Raw genomic sequence first — 20,115 nt, forward strand, 5'->3', positions numbered from 1 at the left:
TTAAAGGGGAGGAAACCCAATGCTATCACATATTAAAAAATGACAAATGATAAAATATCAGTAACTACTGACCAATATGTCTGCTTTCCCATCTCCTACAAAATTGTTATGAGAATTACCTATACACATAGGGAGCAAATCTTTAATGAAACTATGGGAAGAGAGCTGGCAGGCTTTCACAAACATTATTCTACAGCAGACGACATCTTTATTACACAAGGGACTGAAAGGCACAGAGAATACTAGATATCATTGTGCTTACTGTTGGTTGAATTTTTAAAAATCAACTAGGTAGAGCAAAATACAACCCTAAAGTCTCTCTTTCAACAAAGTCTCTCTCATACTTAGGCTAAAATCTCAAAAGATCTCTTGAAACTTGCATGACCTTTTGAGAACCTTCTGATTACTACAATCAAAAGAGGCATAAAGCAGGAAGCTATGTACTTACCAGAAGTGTTTACCCCTATCATGAAGAATGTCCAGCACCAGGTTCAAATCAGAGATTCCTTTGGTGGCCAACTTCTTCCAATGTTCCTGTTTGTGGGTAACATTGTACTGATTGCATTGAGTCCAGGGAATGCTGCAGAGGCTTCTGAATGATGGAGAAAGGGGAAGGGAATAAGCATTTATTTATTTATAATTCAGAATGCTTTTCTATTTTTCCAGTAAATAATTTATCTTAATAAGGTCAAGAGGTGGAAAGCAAATAGAAAGGAATGCTATTGCAACCAAGAGTTTATCAAAATTTTGTTTCTCTTTGAATTTACTCCCCACCAACCAAAATAATCAGTGTTGTATTCCAGCAAAGAACAGGGTAATAAGCATTTATATAGCACCTACTATGTACCAGGCACTGTATTAAGTGCTTTTTCAAAAACCATTTGATACTCATTTGAATGAGAACAGTGCCATCGGCATTGTTCCAGTGATGCTATACGGAATAATACAATTTTTGAAGATTCAAAATCATAGGTTGCCTACAGGAGACATGTATAGTGAGTGATAGGTTGCAACTTAATAATGATAACTAACAGTTTTTTAGACTTAGTAGTATTTTTCCCCAATTACAGGTAAAGATAGTTTTCAACTTTCATTTTTGTGAGATTTTGAGTTCCAAATTTCTCCCTCCTTTCCTTACCCCCTCCCCAAGATGGCATGCAATCTGATATAGGTTATACATATACAATCATGTTAAACCTATTTCCACATTAGTCATGTTGTGAAAGAAAAATCAGAACAAAAGGGGAAAACATGAGAAAGAAAAAAAACAAAAGTGAAAATGGTCTGCTTTGATCTACGTTCAGACTCCGTAGTTCTTTCTCTGGATGTGGATGGCATTTTCCATCATGAGTCTTTTGAAGTTGTCTTAGATCATTGTATTGCTGAGAAGAGCTAAGTCTACTAAAGCTGATCATCACACAATGTTGCTGTTACTTTGTACAATGTTTTCCTGGTTCTGCTTCACTCAGCATCAGTTCATGTAAGTCCAGTTTTTTCTGAAATCTTCCTGCTCATCATTTCTTATAGCACAATGGTATTCCATTATATTCATATACCACAACTTGTTCAGCCATTCCCAGTGGATGGGCATCCTCTCAATTTCCGGTTCTTGGCCACCACAGAAAGAGCTGCTGTAAATATTTTTATATATATGGGTCCTTTTCCCTTTTTTATGATCTTTGGGTTACAGACCTAGCAGTGGTAATGCTGGATCAAAGGGTGTGTACAGTTTTATACCCTTTGGACATAGTTCCAAACTGCTCTCCAGAACAGTTGGATCAGTTCACAACTCCACAAACAATGCATTAGTGTTCTAATTTTACCACATCTTCTCTAATATTTATCATTGTCCTCAGACAATCTGTAGAGAATTTCTGAGAGGATATAGTCAAGAGCTGAACCAGATGAAAAGATGAGGGTGGGATTACATCGGTGGATAGAGTAACCAGACGAAATTGAGATTCGTTTTAGTTTTGAAGTAATAATAATAATGATGACAATATCTGATAAGGTTTCCAAAGCACTCTGCATAAAATGTCTCATTTAATTCTTACCACAACCCTTTGACGTACATAGTACAAGTACTCTATTTATCTTTTTCTTTTTGTTTTTTAGAGGGAGGAAGGCAGGGCAATTGGGGTTAAGTGACTTGCCCAAGGTCACACAGCTAGTAGTTGTGTCAAGTATCTGAGGCTAAATTTGAACTCAGATCCTCCTGACTCCAGGGCTGGTGCTCTACTCACTGAGCCACCTTGCTGCCCCAAAGTATTCTCATCACACATTGTTTATCTTTTTATCTTCAGCTCCCCAGTAAGGTGCCTAAAATATATTAGGTATTTAATAAATGTTGACTGGTTGATTGACTTTATGGATGAAAAAACTAATAAAGCTCAGAAAAGGAAAGTGATTTGTCCAGGGTCCCATGGCAAGTGAGCGGCAGAGCTAAAACCTGATCCTGGGTGCTCTTGTTCCAAATCCAGGGCTCACTTCACTCTACCATACAGTTCCCCCGTCTCTAGAATGAAAATATCTGAAAGTCTCATTTAGCGCATTCCTCGCATCCAATGACTTCCAATAAATGCTCATTTACGAACGATAAGCTGATATTAATCAGAAAGAGCTACAGCATAGCGGAGAGTATGTCTCTCCGTGAAAGCAAATGAAACCCCCCACCACTGCCATAAACACTTAGGGGTCCAGGCCTTTGGGAGATTCAACAGCTGAGGCCAAAATAAATCCAGCAACGCTGGACTGGCAAGGGTACTGTCAGTCTGGGAAATGATTAGGGAAATACTTGCACAGGAAACCATCTACAAGCATGTCAAATGTGCACGCATATCTTAGGAGGCCCCACAGGGCTAAGAGAAACAATATTAACTTTTAGGCCCTATTGACTTTGCTGAGATCCGCCCAGGAAGTCACTAGGGGACCACAGAAATGGGTCGGGGTTGGGGGCGGGGCAGGAAGAGCAGTGTTTTTCCTTTCGGTTATACTCAGTATTAAGGTTAATTCAGTAGCCAAGGCCAAGATACAGCATTTTCATAAGAGAGAAGTGAAACTTTCTTGTCAGAATGAGCCACCTGAGCTCACCTCATTGAAGGCAAAGATACTTCCTAAGTGCCTACTATGTGCCAGTCAGAAAATTAACATTTATTAAAGCACCTATCATGCCCCAGACATCATGCTGGGTGCTAGGGATGCAAAAACAGAAGTGAAAACAGACCCTGCCTTTGAGGAGCTTACATTCTACCGGGGGGAAGAAATAGGGACACAGAAAAGTAAAAATTAACCTGACAAAACCCTGGGAGGCGGGTGCTATGATCACCCCCATTTTACAGATGAGGAAACTGAGGCAAACAGAGGTTAAGTGACATATACGAAAATAAGGGACAGTGCCTGGATCTTTGAATTCATTAGCAGAAGCGGCACAACAGATGGGTCTGGAGTCAGAAAGAACCAAATTCATATCCCATCTCAGACACTGAGTAGCTCTATGACCCTGGGTGAGTCACTTAACTTCTGTTTGCCTCAGTTTCCTCATCTTTAAAATCGGGGTTATAACACCTACCTTCCAGGGTGGTTGTGATGATCAAATGAGAAATTATTTGTAAAGCATTTTGGAAACACTAAAGTGCCATGTAAAACCTGCTATCACAGGCAACATCCAGGTGAGGAAATTCCCTCTGTTAGCGGGGGGCCATCACCTTCTCTGTCTGGGGAAGGGTCCATGAGGTCAAAACTATTTTCCTAGTAATACTAAGATATTTTAATTTCTAATATAGTAAATTTCACTAGGCATCATCCACAAGAACTAAAGCTCTTTGGGGTCCTCAATGATTTTCAAGAGCTTTATAAATGGGCCCTGAAGCCCAAAGCCTGAGAACCTCTGGCCTAGACCATTAAAAGGGTAAGTGATTTGCTCAATCGCGCAATCAGAGGCCCGATGGGACCCTCTAACTATGGGGAAATTTACAGGAAAGGCCTTTGCAAAGAGGCAGCACTAGACTGAAGCCTCGAGTACAGCTAGGAATTCAACAGGGCAGAGGGGAGGAGAGAGAGCATGGCAGGCCCAGGAGCACAGCCTCTTCAAAGGCAGGGAGGTAGGAGATGGGACGCCTACAGGAAGTAACAAATAGGACTGTCTGGCTAAGAAAAGCACAGTGCACGAGGAGGGAGTTAACATGAAGCTAGCTGGTAACACCAGTGGGAGCCAGAATGTGAAGGGCTATGCACAACGGGGGTGGGGATTTTATCCTAGAAGCAGTATGGTCAGACCTGTGGTTTAAGAACCGCTATTGTGTGCCTAAAGGGCAGCCGGTGGCCAGCCCGGGGTCTGGGGTCAGGAAGACTCCTCTTCCCGAGTTCAAATCCAGCCTCGGACACGTCCTAGCTGTGTGACCCTGGGCAAGTCACTTATCCCTGCTTCCCTCAGTTTCCTCATCTGTAAAATGAGCTGGAGAAGGAAATGGCGAACCACTTCAGTATCTTTGCCAAGAAAGCCCCAGGTGGGGTCACGGAGAGCCGCACGTGACGGACAGCTGAAGAACCACAAATTGTGCGGTGTGAGTGGGAGGAGGATGCGCGAGAGCGGAGACCGGGCAGCCTGACCACACATTTCTCTTCTCCCCTCAGCACCTTGTGGATCCTTGTTTTTAAATCACAGCCATTCCCAGATTACAACGCGCCCGCCCCCCCCCCTCCCACGCCCACAACCCCTTTTCTTTGTTAAAAACAACTCTAACCAACCAAACCGAGGCAGCCTCTGGCGGCGTCCTCAGCACTGCACCACAGGAAGGAGCCCAAAGAGATCATGACGATGCGCGCCCCTCGGCCTGACGCACACAGTGCTCCGGGGCTCCCCGGACTCAGAGCTGTTCACCCCCGAGGCCAGCGCCTTCTTCAGCCCAAGCCTCCTCGAGGCCGACGACACGAGACAAGCTGCCCTGGGGTCCCAGAGCCTTTTCACCGCTGGGACTCTTCCAACTGCAGCCGGGCCTCTTCCCGTTGGTCCTGCAGTTTTGGACGCAGACTGTCACCCTTGCCTTGTGCACGCCCCCTTTCCCTCCACCCCCACCCCACCCCCATTCTGTTTTGGCTCCCATGGATTCAACTATTTCTACACAGGTGGCTCCCAAATCAATATATATGTATATATTGATATATATATATGTATATATGTATATATGTATACACACATGTGTATATGTGTGTGTGTGTATATTTCCCTACCTCACATCATCAGTTGCCTAGTGTCTCCACCTCGATGTCTCACTAACGTCAAAAAAAAAAATCATTATCTTTCCATATAAAGCCACCCCTTTTCCACGTCTTCCAAGTTCTACTGAAGGCATCACCTTCCTTTCAGTCACCTAGTTTTATAACCTTGGTATCTTTCTGGACCTTTTCCTCTCCCTTGTCCCCCAAATCATGGTAGATACTTAACAAATGCTTGTTGAGCGCTTAAATTCAATTAGTTGCTAACTAAGTCTCGTTGATTTTACCTCCACAACGTACCTTACATCCATTCCCTTCTTTCTGTTCACACAGTTATTGCCGTGGTTCTGTCCTCATCGCCTCCTTCTGTCACCGCCCCCAATATATTTATTTATTTCATTAAATATTTCTCAAACACATGTGAATAATTTCTTTAACATTCATTTTTTTGAGTTCTAAATTCTTTCCCTCCTTCCCACCCCTACCCAACCCATTGAGAAGACAAGCAACATAGCAATTTTACATGCAGTCATACGAAACATATTTCCATATTAGTCATGTTGCCAAAGAAAACACACACACACAAAATAAGAAAAATGGAGTTTAAAAAGTATGCTGTTTCTTTCTCATGATTCATTCCATTGGTCAAAATTTCTTCTCCACAACTTGACTAGTGCATAAGTTAATTCAATGCGAAGTTATCCATGACAGTTATATGAGATTCCATACCGTCTTGGGGAGGGAGGGGGGATGGAGGGGAGAAAATCTGGAACTCAAAACTATGTAGAACCGTGTGTGGTAAACTAAAAATAAATAAATAAATTTAAAAAAAAGTGAAGGACATAGTAGGAAAAAAAAAGTATGCTGTGATATGCATTCAAACTCCGACAGTTTTTTCTCTAGAGCATTTTTCATTGAGTCCTTCAGAATTATCTTGGCTCACAGTATTGATCAGAATAGCTAAATCGTTCCCAGCTGATCGTCATGCAATATTCCTGTGACTGTGTACAATGTTCTGGTTCTGCTCACTTCACTTTGCATTAGTTCATATAAGTCCAAGTTTTTCTGAAAGCATCCCGCTTGTCAATTCTTATAGTATTACATCACAGTCACATACACTACTTGTTCAGCCATTCCCTAGCTGATGGACATCCCCTCAATTTCCAAGCGATTGCCACCAGAAAAAGAGCTGCTGTAAATATTTTTGTATGTATAAGTCCTTCTCTCTTCTTTAAATTTATTTTTTAACCTCTTTGGGATACACACACCTAGCAGTGCTATTTCTAGGTCAAAGGGTATGAACAGTTTTATAGCCTTTTGGGCACAGTTCCAAGTTGTTCTCCAAAATGGTTGGTTCAGCCCACAACTCCACTTAACAGAGCATTTCCCCATATCTCCTTCAACATTTGTCATTTCCTTTTTCTGTCATATTAGCCAATTTGATAGGTGTGAAGTGGTACCTCAGAGTTGTTTTAGTTTGCATTTCTCTAATCAGTGATTTAGAGGTTTTTTTTATATGATTACAGATAGCTTTGATTTCTTCTTCTGAAAATTGCCTGTTCATATCCTTTGACCATTTATCAACTGAGAAATGACTTGTACTCATAAATTTGACTCAGTTCTCTATATATTTTAGAAATGAAGCCTTCAAGTGAATTCAATTTCTATTTTACTCTCTGTGTCTAAGATATTGGGTCAGTTTTCTTTGATAATTTCTTGAAATATGATGTCTAGGCTCTTTTCTTTGACCATGGCTTTCAGGTAGTCCAATAATTCCTAAATTATGTCTCCTTGATCTATTTTCCAGGTCACTTCTTTTTCTGATGAGATATTTCATATTTTCTTCTATTTTTCTTTCTTTTGACTTTGTTTTATTGTTTCTTGATGTCTCATGGAGTCATTAGCCTCTTCTTGCCAAGTTCTAATTTTTGAGGAATTATTTTCTTTAGTGATTTTTTGTACCATTTGGCCAATTCAGTTTTTTAAGGAATTCTCTTCTTCAGTGATTTTTTTGTACCTACTTTTCCATTTAGCCTATTTTGCTTTTAAAGGAGTTTTTTTTTTCAATGAATTTTTCTGCCTCTTTTACCATTAAGACAATTCTGTTTTTAAGGTATTATTTTCTTTTCTTTTTTTGCCAAGCTGTTAATTCTCTTTTTAGTATTTCCTTGCTTCACTCTTATTTCTTTTCCCAATTTTTCCTCTACCACTTTTTTTCTCTTTAACTCTTCTAGGAATTCTTGTTGGGCTTGAGTCCAGTTAGCATTTTTCTTTGTAGCTGTTTTCACATGGTTGTCTTCTTCTGAGTTTATGTCTTGGTCTTCTCTGCCATTGTAGTAGCTTTTTTATGGTCAATGGCTCTTTTTGTTGTTATTTGCTCATTTTTTCCAACCTATGTCTTGACTTTGAACTTTATGTTAAAATTGGGCTCTACTCACCTTGGGGTGAGGAGGCCTGTCTCAAGTTTCAAGGTTTTTCATGCTGCTGTTTCCCAAGCTAGTTTTGGGCAGTCTGCAAGTTTTTGGTGCTTCCAAGGTGGTGTGGTCACTGCTTTTCTGGTCTGTGTTCTGGTCTTTACCCAAGAAGGGCCTCTGTATCCCTGCAGCCACAAGCACTAGGACTCTCTTTGCCTTGGAACTTCAATCAGAGCTCTTGCGACTGACTGTCCTCTCCACCCTTGAACCATGATCCAGAATTGTATATGGGCAAAAAAGTTGCAAATCAGTGCCAGCTGTACTCAATACCACCAAAAGGGTCCCCTGTAATCATTTTCTGACCAGTAGTCTGACCCGTTACTATCTCTGGATTGAGAGTTCTCAAAGCTGTTGTTGCCATCATGTGTCTGGGCTCTGGACAGGCTCCTACCCCAGCATCCCAAACTTCTGCTGGACTCCTAAATTTTTTTAGGCTGGAAAAATGTCTCACTCTGACCCTTTGTTGGCTCTGCCACTCCAAAATTTGATTTGAGGCATCATTTTAAAGGTGTTTGGAGGAGAATGTTGAGAGTCCAGCTGGATTGCCTCTGAATTGTTATCTTGGCTCTGCCCTCTCTGTCCTCATCACCTCTTACCTGGACTATTAAAAAAATGACTTATTTTTGTCTCTACATCATAATTTCCTCCTGCCAAACTGAGCCAAACTGGCCTCTCGACTGTTCCATGAACACTTTATCTCTCAACTCCAGGTATTTTCCAATGCTTTCCTCCGTATCTAGAATACTCTCCTTTCTGCTTTCTGAGTACTGACCTCCCTGGCTTCCTTTAAGTTCCAAGATCCCACCTTTTACAGGAAGCCTTTCCCAACCCCTCTTAATTCTAGTGCCTTCCTTCTGTTTATTATTTCCTATTTATACTGAATAGAGCTTGCTTTGTATATATTTGTTTGCATGTTGTTTCCCTCATAAGATTATAAGCTCCTTGAGGGCAGAGACTGATTTTTTTTTGGCCTCTTTTTGTCTCCCCAGTGCTTAGGACAGTGCCTGGCACTTTGTAGGCACTTAAGAAATATTTATTATGACAAAAATTAAGCAAAAACATGTAATAAAATGAAAACGATCTTCTGTTCTAGTAATTCCCTATTTCTCTGCCATGAGGGAGAAGGTCTTAGCTAGATGGTAGCTTTGAAGCTGGAAGGAACCCAACTCCATCAATCTACAGCTGAGGACACTGAGGCCCAGAGAGGTTAAATGAGGTCTCCAAGGTCAGACAGGGAGGTTATAAGGGATAAAGCTGGGTTTGAAACATGGGTTTGGATGTGAAATTCCAGATTCAATGCTTGTTCCACTGGACCACGCAAGTTGACTTTAAATGTCCTCAGTTTCAAACTGGAATGGAGGTTTAGGGCCACTGCTGGTCACCATCTGATTCTTGCAGTAAGCCTCTGAGCTTGTTAGGGCAATTATTACTATGTTCCCATTTTACAGTTAAGGAAAATTGAGGCCCAGATAGGTAGTGTGACTAGCCCAACATCTCTCCCTCAGTAAATATAAGACCCAAGTCTTCCTCATCCTGGTTTAGAGCACTTTCTACCACACCATGCTTCAACTCTAGAATAAAAAAAAATTAGTGCGATTTACTTCTTTCTATGGAGCAATTCTATACAGCATCTGAAATAACAGCAAATACCATAATGTGCTAAAAAAATAGTTCTGCATATTGGACAGACCATCTCAAGTCACATTTACTATTTTACTACGTATACAATACTTCGCAAGCTAATGTGATTTTTTTTTCCTTTTTCTTTTTTCTTTTTGGAGGGGGGAAGGCAGGGGCAATTAGGGTTAAGTGACTTGCCCAAGGTTACACAGCTAGTAAGTGTGTCAAGTGTCTGAGGTCGGATTTGAACTCAGGTCTCACTGTGCCACCTAGCTGCCCCTAGCTAATGTGATTTAATCAATCCATTAACAAATCTTTATTAAGTAACTAGTATGTTCCAGGCACTATGTCAAGCTCTGGGGACAAAGACAACAGTGAAGTAGCTTACATGTGAACTAGGGAGGACAGCACACACACACACACACACACACACACACACACACACACACACACACATGGGCACACACAGAACAGATACCAGGTAATTTTGTGTGGAAAGGAACTATCATCTGGAGGAATTGGGGAAGACTTTGTGCAGAAAGGTGGGGCTTGAGCTGTGTGAAAGAAGGTAGGAACTCGAAGATGTTGGGGTGATGAAGGAACATGTTCTAGGTCCAGAGGAAGGCCAGTGCTAAGGACACAGACAGAAGAGATAAAATGCCATCATAAGGAACAGTAAGAAGGCCAGTATGAGCTGAAGGGAGTCTTAAATATCATCCAGTCTCATCCCTTCATAGATGAAGAAACTGAAGCCCAGAAAAGTTAACTGACTCACCATATACCAAGTTAGTAACAGGATAGGACTACAACTTGGACCTCCTGGCTCCTAATTAAAAACTCTTTCTACTACACCATCCCAAAAGATGTTTCTTATTACACAAAATTCTTCTCTCTATTTATACATACTGAAATGGAATTGCATTCTATTCACTGTCTAACAATTTGAAAATAATAAAATGATTTTCCTACAAGTAATAAAACTGCACATTTGGCATCTTATCATACTTCACTAACATATATAAGCCCCATTTATTCTGAATTGATGAGGTCTTATTAAATATTAAACTATTTACGTTAAGTTGGGTAAGGCTAAACACTTATCATGAAACATTCAGAAAATAAGTAATACTTAAATTTGTATGTTCAATTACCTAACTTAAATATAATTATTTGAGGAGTGAGATATTTCCTTAAAAAGATACTTAATACATTCAATTCCTCTAACAGCACATATCTCCCAGGGCTGTTGTGAGGATCAAATGAGATATTTGTAAAGTGATTAGCACAGTGCCGGGCACATAGTAGGTGCTTAATAAATGCTTTCTCCCCCCCTTCCTTCCTTTAGCCCCCCCACGTTCCTAGAACTTCATTCTTATTCAGCCTCACCTAAACCAGCTGTGGCTTAGGAAAACTTGGGAGAAAAATGAGAAATTTTATAAACATATATAAAGATTATGTTTCATGATCTTTTCTTCAAGGCCTTCATAGATTTTTTTTAGTTACCAAACTGTAGGGATTTTTCCCTTTACATTGTCATAGTCATGATTGATGCTTTCCTGGTTTTAATTATTTCACTCACCACTCATACAAATCTTCCCATGTTACTCTGAATCCCTCATATTAATAATTTCTTACTATACAATATTCAATTATCACACATATCATAGTTGTTTTTTTCATTTACCAATTGATAAGACATTCATTTTGTTTCTGGTTGTCTGCAACCAGAAAGATCATAGTTTTTGCATATATTGAATCTTTGGTTTGTTTGGTTTTTTTACTTCCTTGTGGAATTACTGTTTTGAGTAGTATGAAGTTATTTTTCTTACTGAAATCTAGAATGGTGGGACCTCCATAGCTCCTGCATCAGTGTGCCTGTCTTCCCACAACCCTTTTAATATTGACACTTCATCTTTTGTCATCTTTACCAATTTATTTGATGTGATGCATCAAACCTTAGAATTGTTTTAATTAGCATTTCTTTTATTATTAGCAATTGATAGAATTTTTTTTTCACATGGTTGAAAGTTCACAATTTTTTTGAGAATTGTTTATGTGCTTTGAGCATTTATCTGTTGATGAATGGCTCTTGTTGTTTTGTATCAATTTTCCTGTCTAGATAATTACAATAGTCTCCTAATTGGTCTCCTTATTTCCAGTCTCTTCCCTCTCTTACTTCCCCTGAAGCCAAAATTATCTTCCTAAGACACAGATAGGATGGAGCACATAATTTACCTGCTCAAATATCTTCAGGGGCTCCTCAATGCCTCTAGGATAAAACACAAACTTCTCACCATAGTCTCTAAATACCTTCAGCCTGTCCAAAATCTACCAGACTTATTTCACATGATTCTTCTTCATTCACTTGAAGTTCTAGCCAAACTGTTGAACAAGTTATTATATATACTATGTAACATATATTTTACTATGTCATATCAATCTATATCTGTATCTATCAAGCCCATGCTTGGCATTCCATCTTCTATGTGCCCTTATACAGGCTGCCCTCATGGCTGGAATGGACTTCTCCTTTACTTTCCCCTTTGAATTCTTAGCTTCCTTCTAAACCTCTCCTGGTTCCCTTTGTTAAAGGATCTCTCCCACCTCAAACCTGTCTTTGTCTATACCTCTCACTTCTTAAAATGAACATAAGCTCCCTGAAGATAGGAATAGTTTCCCATTTCTGGTGCCTAGAACATAATGCTTGATAAACATTTGTTGTAATGGAAAGATACAGCATAGTAGTTGATTTTTTTTAATTTTTATCTTTGTATCTCTAGGGCCCAGCATATAGAATGTGCAACAAATGTTTGTTGGATTGAGTTAATTGAACCAAAAGGGATATAATTCTAACCTAAAGTCAGGATCTAGACACTATGATTTCATCTGCGCTTTTCATTATGACCTCTCGAAAAGAAAGCATACGCAGTGTCGCATTCTTTTCAGGCCCTGCTTCACCAACTCCATCATATTGAAATCAATAGCTATCTCTAGGGCTCCTTTCTGCCTCATTACCATTCTAATTTGTCTCAGCCAAATTCATCCAGGGTTTTAGACTTTTATTTTTTCTTACTCTAATAAACAGGCTTTTTTTTTTTTTAAAGATTAAGTGGAAGAAGAGAGAGGATAAGAACAGCTCTTATCTCATTGCAAAAGGAAGAGAGAAAATGAGAAATTCCTAAGGAGAATTGCTAAGTCATTTTGTTGAGCCTCTATCCAGTTTGGCAATCCATCTTCTCATCCAGTTTTCAAGAATCCTTCTAAGGGAGGTCAGCTGAAGGGAGTGTGGATAAGAGGTTGGAAGCGTAGGACAAGCAAGGCAATCTGTTGAGGTTATTAGTACAGACTAATAGATGAATTCCTCTTGACAAGAAACCCTTCTGGTAAGAGATAGATCCAGGGAAATTCAAGGAGGTGACTTGTCTGTGGTGAATGGGCTATTTCATATATGCCTCTGGTAGTGACTTCAATGTATATTGTCCCTCTAGATACCATACACATACTGGATGAATTGACGTGGTTCAGGACCTCCCTCTAATAGCATTATCACTCCTTCCTATGATGGAGCCAGGTCCAATATAGGACCCTTCACGAAAAGGAAAACTAAACTTTCTCTTTAGTTTAAGGTTTAAGTCTAGGTTCCAGGAAATGGCTTACACATAGCTTATTCCATATTAGGGCTAACTCTAACCTCTAGCTTTGTATCTACACACATCTGAATGGGGGAAAAGGTCACACTTTGTCGTCATTGGTCAAAAATTATCCACTCTATTTTTTTCTCTGCTGACCTCACAACTTCTTTATTTACACCTACAAAAATATGTTAGTTATTCCTCAGTCATTTCTAAGAAATCAGAAGATCATCTGACATTAGTATTAAGTGCAGATAAGAAATCTGAATATAGGGCATACAGGGAATGTACACTTAAGTGAATCCTAAATGTAGATAATACATTTCAAGCATCAGGTGTTGGATGGACCTTTGCACAAGCAGGTAGGCTAGGATACTCCCCTTGTTGTAATAGTAACAAAACCATAATGGAATATCATGTTTCTATTAAAGAGTAGCAATAAATATGCTACTGTAATTTCCCTTCATTTGAATCATTTCCTAATTTAAATTCTGCACCTTTCCACCCCAACCACTGCACAAACAATGTCTACATACTGCCCTATTGGCTTAAAGTCTTTTATTAGGGGTGGCCAAAACTTAGCATATAGGGCATAAACTGGCCTATGACAACATTTTTGATAACTCCTGGAATGCACCAAAACCCATCAACACAAAAGCAAAAAGTCAACAAAATTTTTTTAACTATACCACACCTTTACAGGGATGGTAGCAAATACTCCCTTTTTATAAATGAAAAAATGCAGGCACAAAGATGAAGTAACTTGATTGAGGTTATAGTGAGTTGCATCAGCGGGAGTAAAAAATTGAAGCCCAATGCCTTCCGAAGCTATCTCCCAAGAGACAGGAATCCAGCCACTGAAGGATATCAAGTGATATTCCCGCACATGTGAGAGTGTCACAAAGAGAATTCAGTCTACTAGCAACAAGGCAGGGAGGTGTTGCAAGGAAGCAGCCAGGGGGCTCTAGCAGCATGAGCACAAAAAATAGCTATATAAAAAAAAAAATCCCAGACATACAAACTTCAAAACAGATAGTGATCTTTAATTTAAAACAGAGTCAGGTTATTTATGGAGAAAACAGTGACAGAACACCCCTGGGACTTGGAATTTCACTCTAACAATTAAAATTGCATTTAAAAGTCTGATAGAGAAGAATTTAGAGTCCTAAAGAAAATGTGTTTTTAAAAAACCTGCTGTTTCTTTTACTTGGATTAAATATATTTACCTCTTGGGCAAGAAAGATAGCTACTGATTAATTTCATTTTTTGGAGGATAAGATTCGTAGCTTCACTGCTTGGTATGTGCACCGTTTTCCTTTGAAAAACCAGAACAGGAGTGAAGAGATGGAAGGGGAAATGAAGGATGGTACAGGATCATATTTTTCTCAGTGGTTCCTGGTTAGAGTGGGTGATTCTCTCTCCAACAATTAATGTTCCTCTAAGCCTGCAGCATCTCGAAGTCCCACAGGCACAGAAATTTATCTGTGCTATCATCATCAGAAATAATGGCAGAGGACAAGTCATGAAGGCAAGCCTGTTTTTGGAATGTTTTCTACGTCCATGGACAACTGCGGCAAGTTAGGCTGAGTTCAAGCTTATGAGCTTGTAAGGAGTATATATCGTGTCAAGTCTTATGGGATAAGAACAAGTCAGCTCTTCATAAAACTGATAAACCAGGATTTTTTTTCCAAAAGGTTTTCACAGGCCTTGTGCAATCAATGATGTGCTGGTCTCTGTTTGTTTTTTTCTAGTCAAAGGTTCACACAGTTCTTCCAGATGAAGCTCATGGCAATACAAATTGTGACTGTTGATTATAGGACCTAAGTGTTTGGGTTGCCCAAATCTCAACTGCTAGGGTTCAGCCTGGGCCGCTTTGCCTCATTATTTTCATCATCAAGATGGTAAGAACTTTCACTTGTGGTCTCAGTTTCTTTGTCCTCCCAGTCTTGGCCAGTGGCCAGCACTTGTCGTACAGTCATGTTAACCCGAGCTGTTTGCAGATAGTTGGCACACACCTGCCAGTCCTCCACAGAACAGGGTTCTGCAATTGAATCTGCAGGTAAGGCATCTGCGAGTGGTACCTCCAGGCAACGAGGCAGGCTTGTCCCATCAAAATTTGGGAGGACTCTTGGGACAGCGTGGTTCAACAGACGGCTGAATCCTGACATCACCATGATGTCTCCACTATGCATAAACATGGCTGTGGGGACTTCATCTCTTTTGAGGCCACCCAGAAGAAAGATGGCAGACTGTCCAAAGCTATAAAAAAGTACAGGAAAAGCAATAATGAATTCTGGCTATTAGTGGCAAAGCTATTCCTAATTAGCTATGCTATTGCAATTTACCTTAATTTGGATCATTCCCTAATTTAAATTCTACACTTTCCTCCTCCAACTACTCCATGAACTGTGCCAACATCCTGCCCTACTGGCTTAAAGCCTCATATTAGGGTTGGCCAAAACTTGGTATACAGTATAGGCCATATGCCAGCATCTCTGATAACCCCTGGGATGCACCAAAACCTATCAACACCACAACAAAAATCAACACATTGCTAAATTGCTAAATTTTAAAATGACTGAATTATTATATTATTAGCTGGTATGTTTTTATTGATGTTTAAGTATTTTAATAAAAATAAAGATCATTCTAATATTTTATTATTTTTATCTTTTTTTTTCATTTTAGGAATAATTAGTGAGGCTTAAAGGACAGGCAATTATATTTTAAGTTCTGTTCCAGCACTAATACATCATGAAAAATCTGGACAAATCTCTGTTTTCTGAGGACTGGCCTATTTAAGTTCAGAAAGGCTGGCTACAGGGTGATGACCATCTTCACAGAGACAGTGCAGTTTCTATCAATTGAAGCAACAGCCTCACCAATAAAATCACAAATTCTTTACTTCCTACAGTAAGCAAAAAATAACCACTTTACACAAACTGAAACCTAATTTTTAAGGACAGTGGCCTGTTACTTTTCAATCAGTTTACACTAAGAGGTTGGAAGGCTCTGTTTTACGCCATGCTATAGAGCCCTGGCACTGTATCTCAGTCACAAGAATCAGTCCTAATGCAGCTTAAAGAGAGCTTACTAACTGTACAGTGGTCTCTCCAACAAGTCTGAAAGAAGCTCATTTCATTTGGAACTCCAGAGGTCTTGAGAGGAAAGATCATTACGGAGTTAAACATTAAACACCATTTAATAACCTTGATGCTTAGCTTAAACAAGCTTTAGACAAAGAGGATAATCACAAACCACCTTCTTCATATTGATTACCTAAAGGACAAGAGAGGCTTGGTGTGATCTAATTCTGATCTGTCAACATGGATCCCCAGTGTGGAGTCTAATCGATAGTAATTGAGTATTCCAGCCTCAGCTTGGAAGTCCTGAAATCCACATGCAGCAGCCACTTGTTTTGAGAGGTAAGCCAGGTCTGGGGGGAAAGGTGTGTAGCGATCAGCTGAGTATGTCTTTGATAGAAATAGAAGGAAGGAAAAAAAAAAAGATAAAAAAACTTAGAAAAAAAGAAAGCTGTTGCATTTTATCAGTTAGCACTGTAAAACAATCTATGCCAGTATTAATATTCTTGCACGTCACTCCCTGGCTAATGTGTTTGTACTCTAACGTGGCTGGCTCCTAGGGGGATAAAGGCAGTTCAAACACCACAGTTGGCTAGTTTTTAGTTTCTTAGCCTGTGAAAAAAGCTGTGTAACTGCAGTAATGTATTTGGCTGGGCAGCAAGAGTCACAAGCAATAGCTCAAAGTCTACTTTGCAATTTACTCCTGGATTATTATTATAGGGGGAGATACCTTTAAGTATTTTCTTCCCCTAAGCTGGCTCTGAATTGATACCACTAAACAGGCCACCACTTACAGCATCAACAATCCCTCATATCCTTTCTCCTTAAAAATTTAAATCCCCATCATGCCCTCTTTCGTCATAAGACCTCTGTGACTTGACAATTCAGGAATCGGCCAACGCTATAGTTTTAATGAAAACTTCAGCATCATAGTTTGCCCTACAGAGATAAGGCTAAAAACTACCTTGGTTAAGTATGTCTATAGCCTCCTGTCTTGTTCCGGTACTCCTTCCCTTTCACCCCTCTTTCCTAAACAATTCCAAATATGATTAGGAAGCCCATTTTTCTCTTAGATCTTTACCAGTCCCCAAGTGTCCGTCACCAGGCTGCTTGCAGTTAGACAAAGTAAAAGCTTTGGCCTGAATGTATTTTTTCCAAGCTGATGGCACGTGTTTCTCAAAGCCGGTGAAATGACTTCAATATGTTTTTGTATCTTTTCTTTTAACCTTGCTAGTGGCTCAAGAAAATGCTTTTCTAAAATGTTCTACCATTTGTCAAACTTGGTCTAATAATGACCGACATTTACATAGCACTGTAAGGCATTCTCATTTGATCCTTACCATCCTTTGAGATAGAAAATACCAGTATTATTATCCTTTTTATTATTATTTTACTTTACTATCATCCTTTTTAACAGAGGAATAAGCTGAGGCTTGGGCAAGTAAGATGATTAGTTCAAGGTTACCCTGCTAATAAGTAGCAGAGATAGGACTTGAATACAGCATTTGGCTCTACACCTAGCACTCTTTTCCATTAAACCAGACTCTGCCCTTTTACCCAGCAGAGACAATGAATGGGACTGAAGTTCTTTTCTTAAGTCTCTGATTTGAGATGTTGCAGAACAGGGAAACATTTCAGCCATGCCTCTATCTCTTTACTCACAATAGTACTGAAGAAAGATTCTTGCCTAAGGAAAATCAGCTTTTCCACTCTGACCCTTTTTTGGATTTGGTGAGGCCACAAGGGGATTTAGACGGTATATACCCCTTAATAAGCTCCTCAATAGTGCAGATTTTGCTATTAAGATATCTCTGCTAGTGTAACTCCTATCAAGTTAGTCCTTTTCCTCACCCAACTTGAACTCCACCAATGTGCTGGCTTATTCTTTTCATTCCTCTCCATCCACTCCCTTTCAGTCTCTTGGCAATTCCTCTTACTTCCTAAGAATACAAATTTCCAGAATTTCAAGGAAGAGATCAGTGTGGTCTTCAGCTAAAAAGCAATTGCCAAGTTCCTCCTCCAAACATGAAATATGTGATATCTTCTAAGTAGTTAAAATCCCTGCGAATAAGGGCTGTATGGTGTATTCTAAATGGCACCTAGCAAACTACAGAGCATTTGATAAATGTGGAAAAGGAATTTGGATTAACTAAAAGAATCTGAGACTAAAAAGTGTCACAGAAACACTGGCTGGTGGAGAAAGAGGAGAGTCCACAGCTATACTCTACAATTTTCTTCCTTTAGTCTGTTCTTAGAATACCTCCTATTTGGCAGCAAACACAGAATGGCACTGTGCTGGTGGATACAGAGGACATGGTTTTCTCAAATATAAGCCTATATGTGAGAAGAAACCAGTGTCTGGAAAAAATTTTTATTTGCTAATCTGGAACTTTCCCAGCAGTGGTACATCCTTTCTTATCACCTTGTCCATGCTAAGTGAAACTGGCACAAGGGATATTTTGAATGCCACTTGTTCTGGTAATCAAACAGAAGGAAATTATAGGAAAGGAATTCCTTATGCACAGGGTAAGGGTCGAGCACATATCCTATGTGCTGGGAATTAAAGGGAAAAGTAAAAACAGTTCCTGTCTTCAAAAACATTACATTCCAATGGCGAACACAATATGTATACAAATAAGTACATATGAGACAAGAGGGTAGACAGAAGGTAACCTTAGAGGGGAAGACACTAATTGCTGTGGGGACCAGGAAAGGCCTCCTACAGAAGGCAGTAGTAGAGCTTAATCTTGAATGAAAAGAGAGATTCTAAGAATCAGAGATGGTGAGGGAGAGCATTCTAGGCACGGGAAATAGTAAATGAAAAGGCACAGAGATGGGGGATGGAGTGCATGGAGCAGGGTGATGTGTGAGGAGATTGGAAAGATAAGAAGGTGCTAGGGTGAGAAGAACTTTAACTGCCCAACAGGAGACTTTCAATTTGATCCTAGAGACAACACTGAGTCACTGGACTTTGGGTAAAGGAGGTCGTGTGGTAATTCCTAAGCTTTAGAAAAAACCCTTGATCCACTGTGTGGAGGATGGTCTGGAGGAACAATTAAAAGGCTATTGCAGTAGTTCAGACATACGGTGATGTAGACCTGCACCAGGGGTAGGTTTTGTGAGTACAAAAGGGGACACAGCCAAGAGATATTGTGATGGCCAATATGACAAGACTGCCAACAGAATGGATATGTGAGGAGAGTATAAGGGAGGTGAGTATGACACTGAGGATTCTGGGTGTCTGGGAGGACAGTACTGTCCTTGAGAGTAAGAGGGAAGAGCAGAAGAGGGGTGGGAAGAAGAGGGAAAGATTAAGCTTAAAATGGATAAATGATTTAGAATAAAGGGTGATATCATAAGTAAATTAGAGGAGTATGGAAAAATGTACTGCTTAGCTCTATGAATGTGATTTCCAGATCTGTCTATTTAGCCCTAGTCTCTCTCTTGAGCTACAGCCCTGCATCAACAACTGCTGTTTGGACATTTCAAACTGCATGTCCTTTAGCCAACTCAAACTCAGTATGTCCAAAAAAGAATAATTTTTCCTCTTTTTTTCACACAAAACATATTTCCATATTAGCCATGTAACAAAAGAAAACAATAAAAAATTTTTAAAAAACAATTTAAAAAGCAAAAAAACCCAATAAAAATAAAACAATAAAAAGTTTTTAAGAAGTATGCTTCAGTCAGCTTTCAGAGTTCATCTGTTCTCTCTCAGGAGATGGATAGCATTTTCATTCTAGGTTCTCTGTAATTGTTTTGGGTCATTGTCTAGATCAGAGTAGCCTAGTCTTTCACAGTTGATTATCTTTGCAATATTGCTGTTGTGGTGCACAGTGTTCTCCTATTTATGCCCACTTCACTTTGTATATGTTCATATATATTTTCTCAGGTTTTTCTGAAATCATCCTACTCAGCACAATTATATCCCATCACAATCATATACAACTTGTTCAGACATTCCCCAATTAATGGGAATCCCCTCAATTTCCATTTCTTTTTGCCATCTCAAAAAGAGCTGCTATAAATATTTTTGTACATGTAGGTCCTTTTCCCTTTTCTTTGATCTCTTTGGGATACAGACCTATTAGT

At 39.6% G+C, this 20,115-nt stretch overlaps 1 protein-coding gene across 2 annotated transcripts in view; it reads right to left on the minus strand.

The window, feature by feature from the left end:
- Positions 1-13,962: 13,962 nt before the first annotated feature.
- ALKBH1 (alkB homolog 1, histone H2A dioxygenase) overlaps positions 13,963-20,115 on the minus strand; it is a 46,727-nt gene continuing 40,574 nt past the window's right edge. For both annotated transcript variants that reach the window (XM_036735014.1, XM_036735015.1), the window contains exons 5-6: positions 16,220-16,413; positions 13,963-15,199 (exon numbers count right to left, since the gene is read on the minus strand). In XM_036735014.1, the coding sequence (XP_036590909.1) occupies positions 14,785-15,199; positions 16,220-16,413 (609 nt within the window). In that variant the 3' untranslated portion in view covers positions 13,963-14,784. The remainder of the gene's footprint in view (positions 15,200-16,219; positions 16,414-20,115) is intronic.

The sequence above is a fragment of the Trichosurus vulpecula genome, chromosome 8, assembly GCF_011100635.1.
Source record: "Trichosurus vulpecula isolate mTriVul1 chromosome 8, mTriVul1.pri, whole genome shotgun sequence".
In the NCBI taxonomy this organism is placed as follows: Eukaryota; Metazoa; Chordata; class Mammalia; order Diprotodontia; family Phalangeridae; genus Trichosurus; species Trichosurus vulpecula.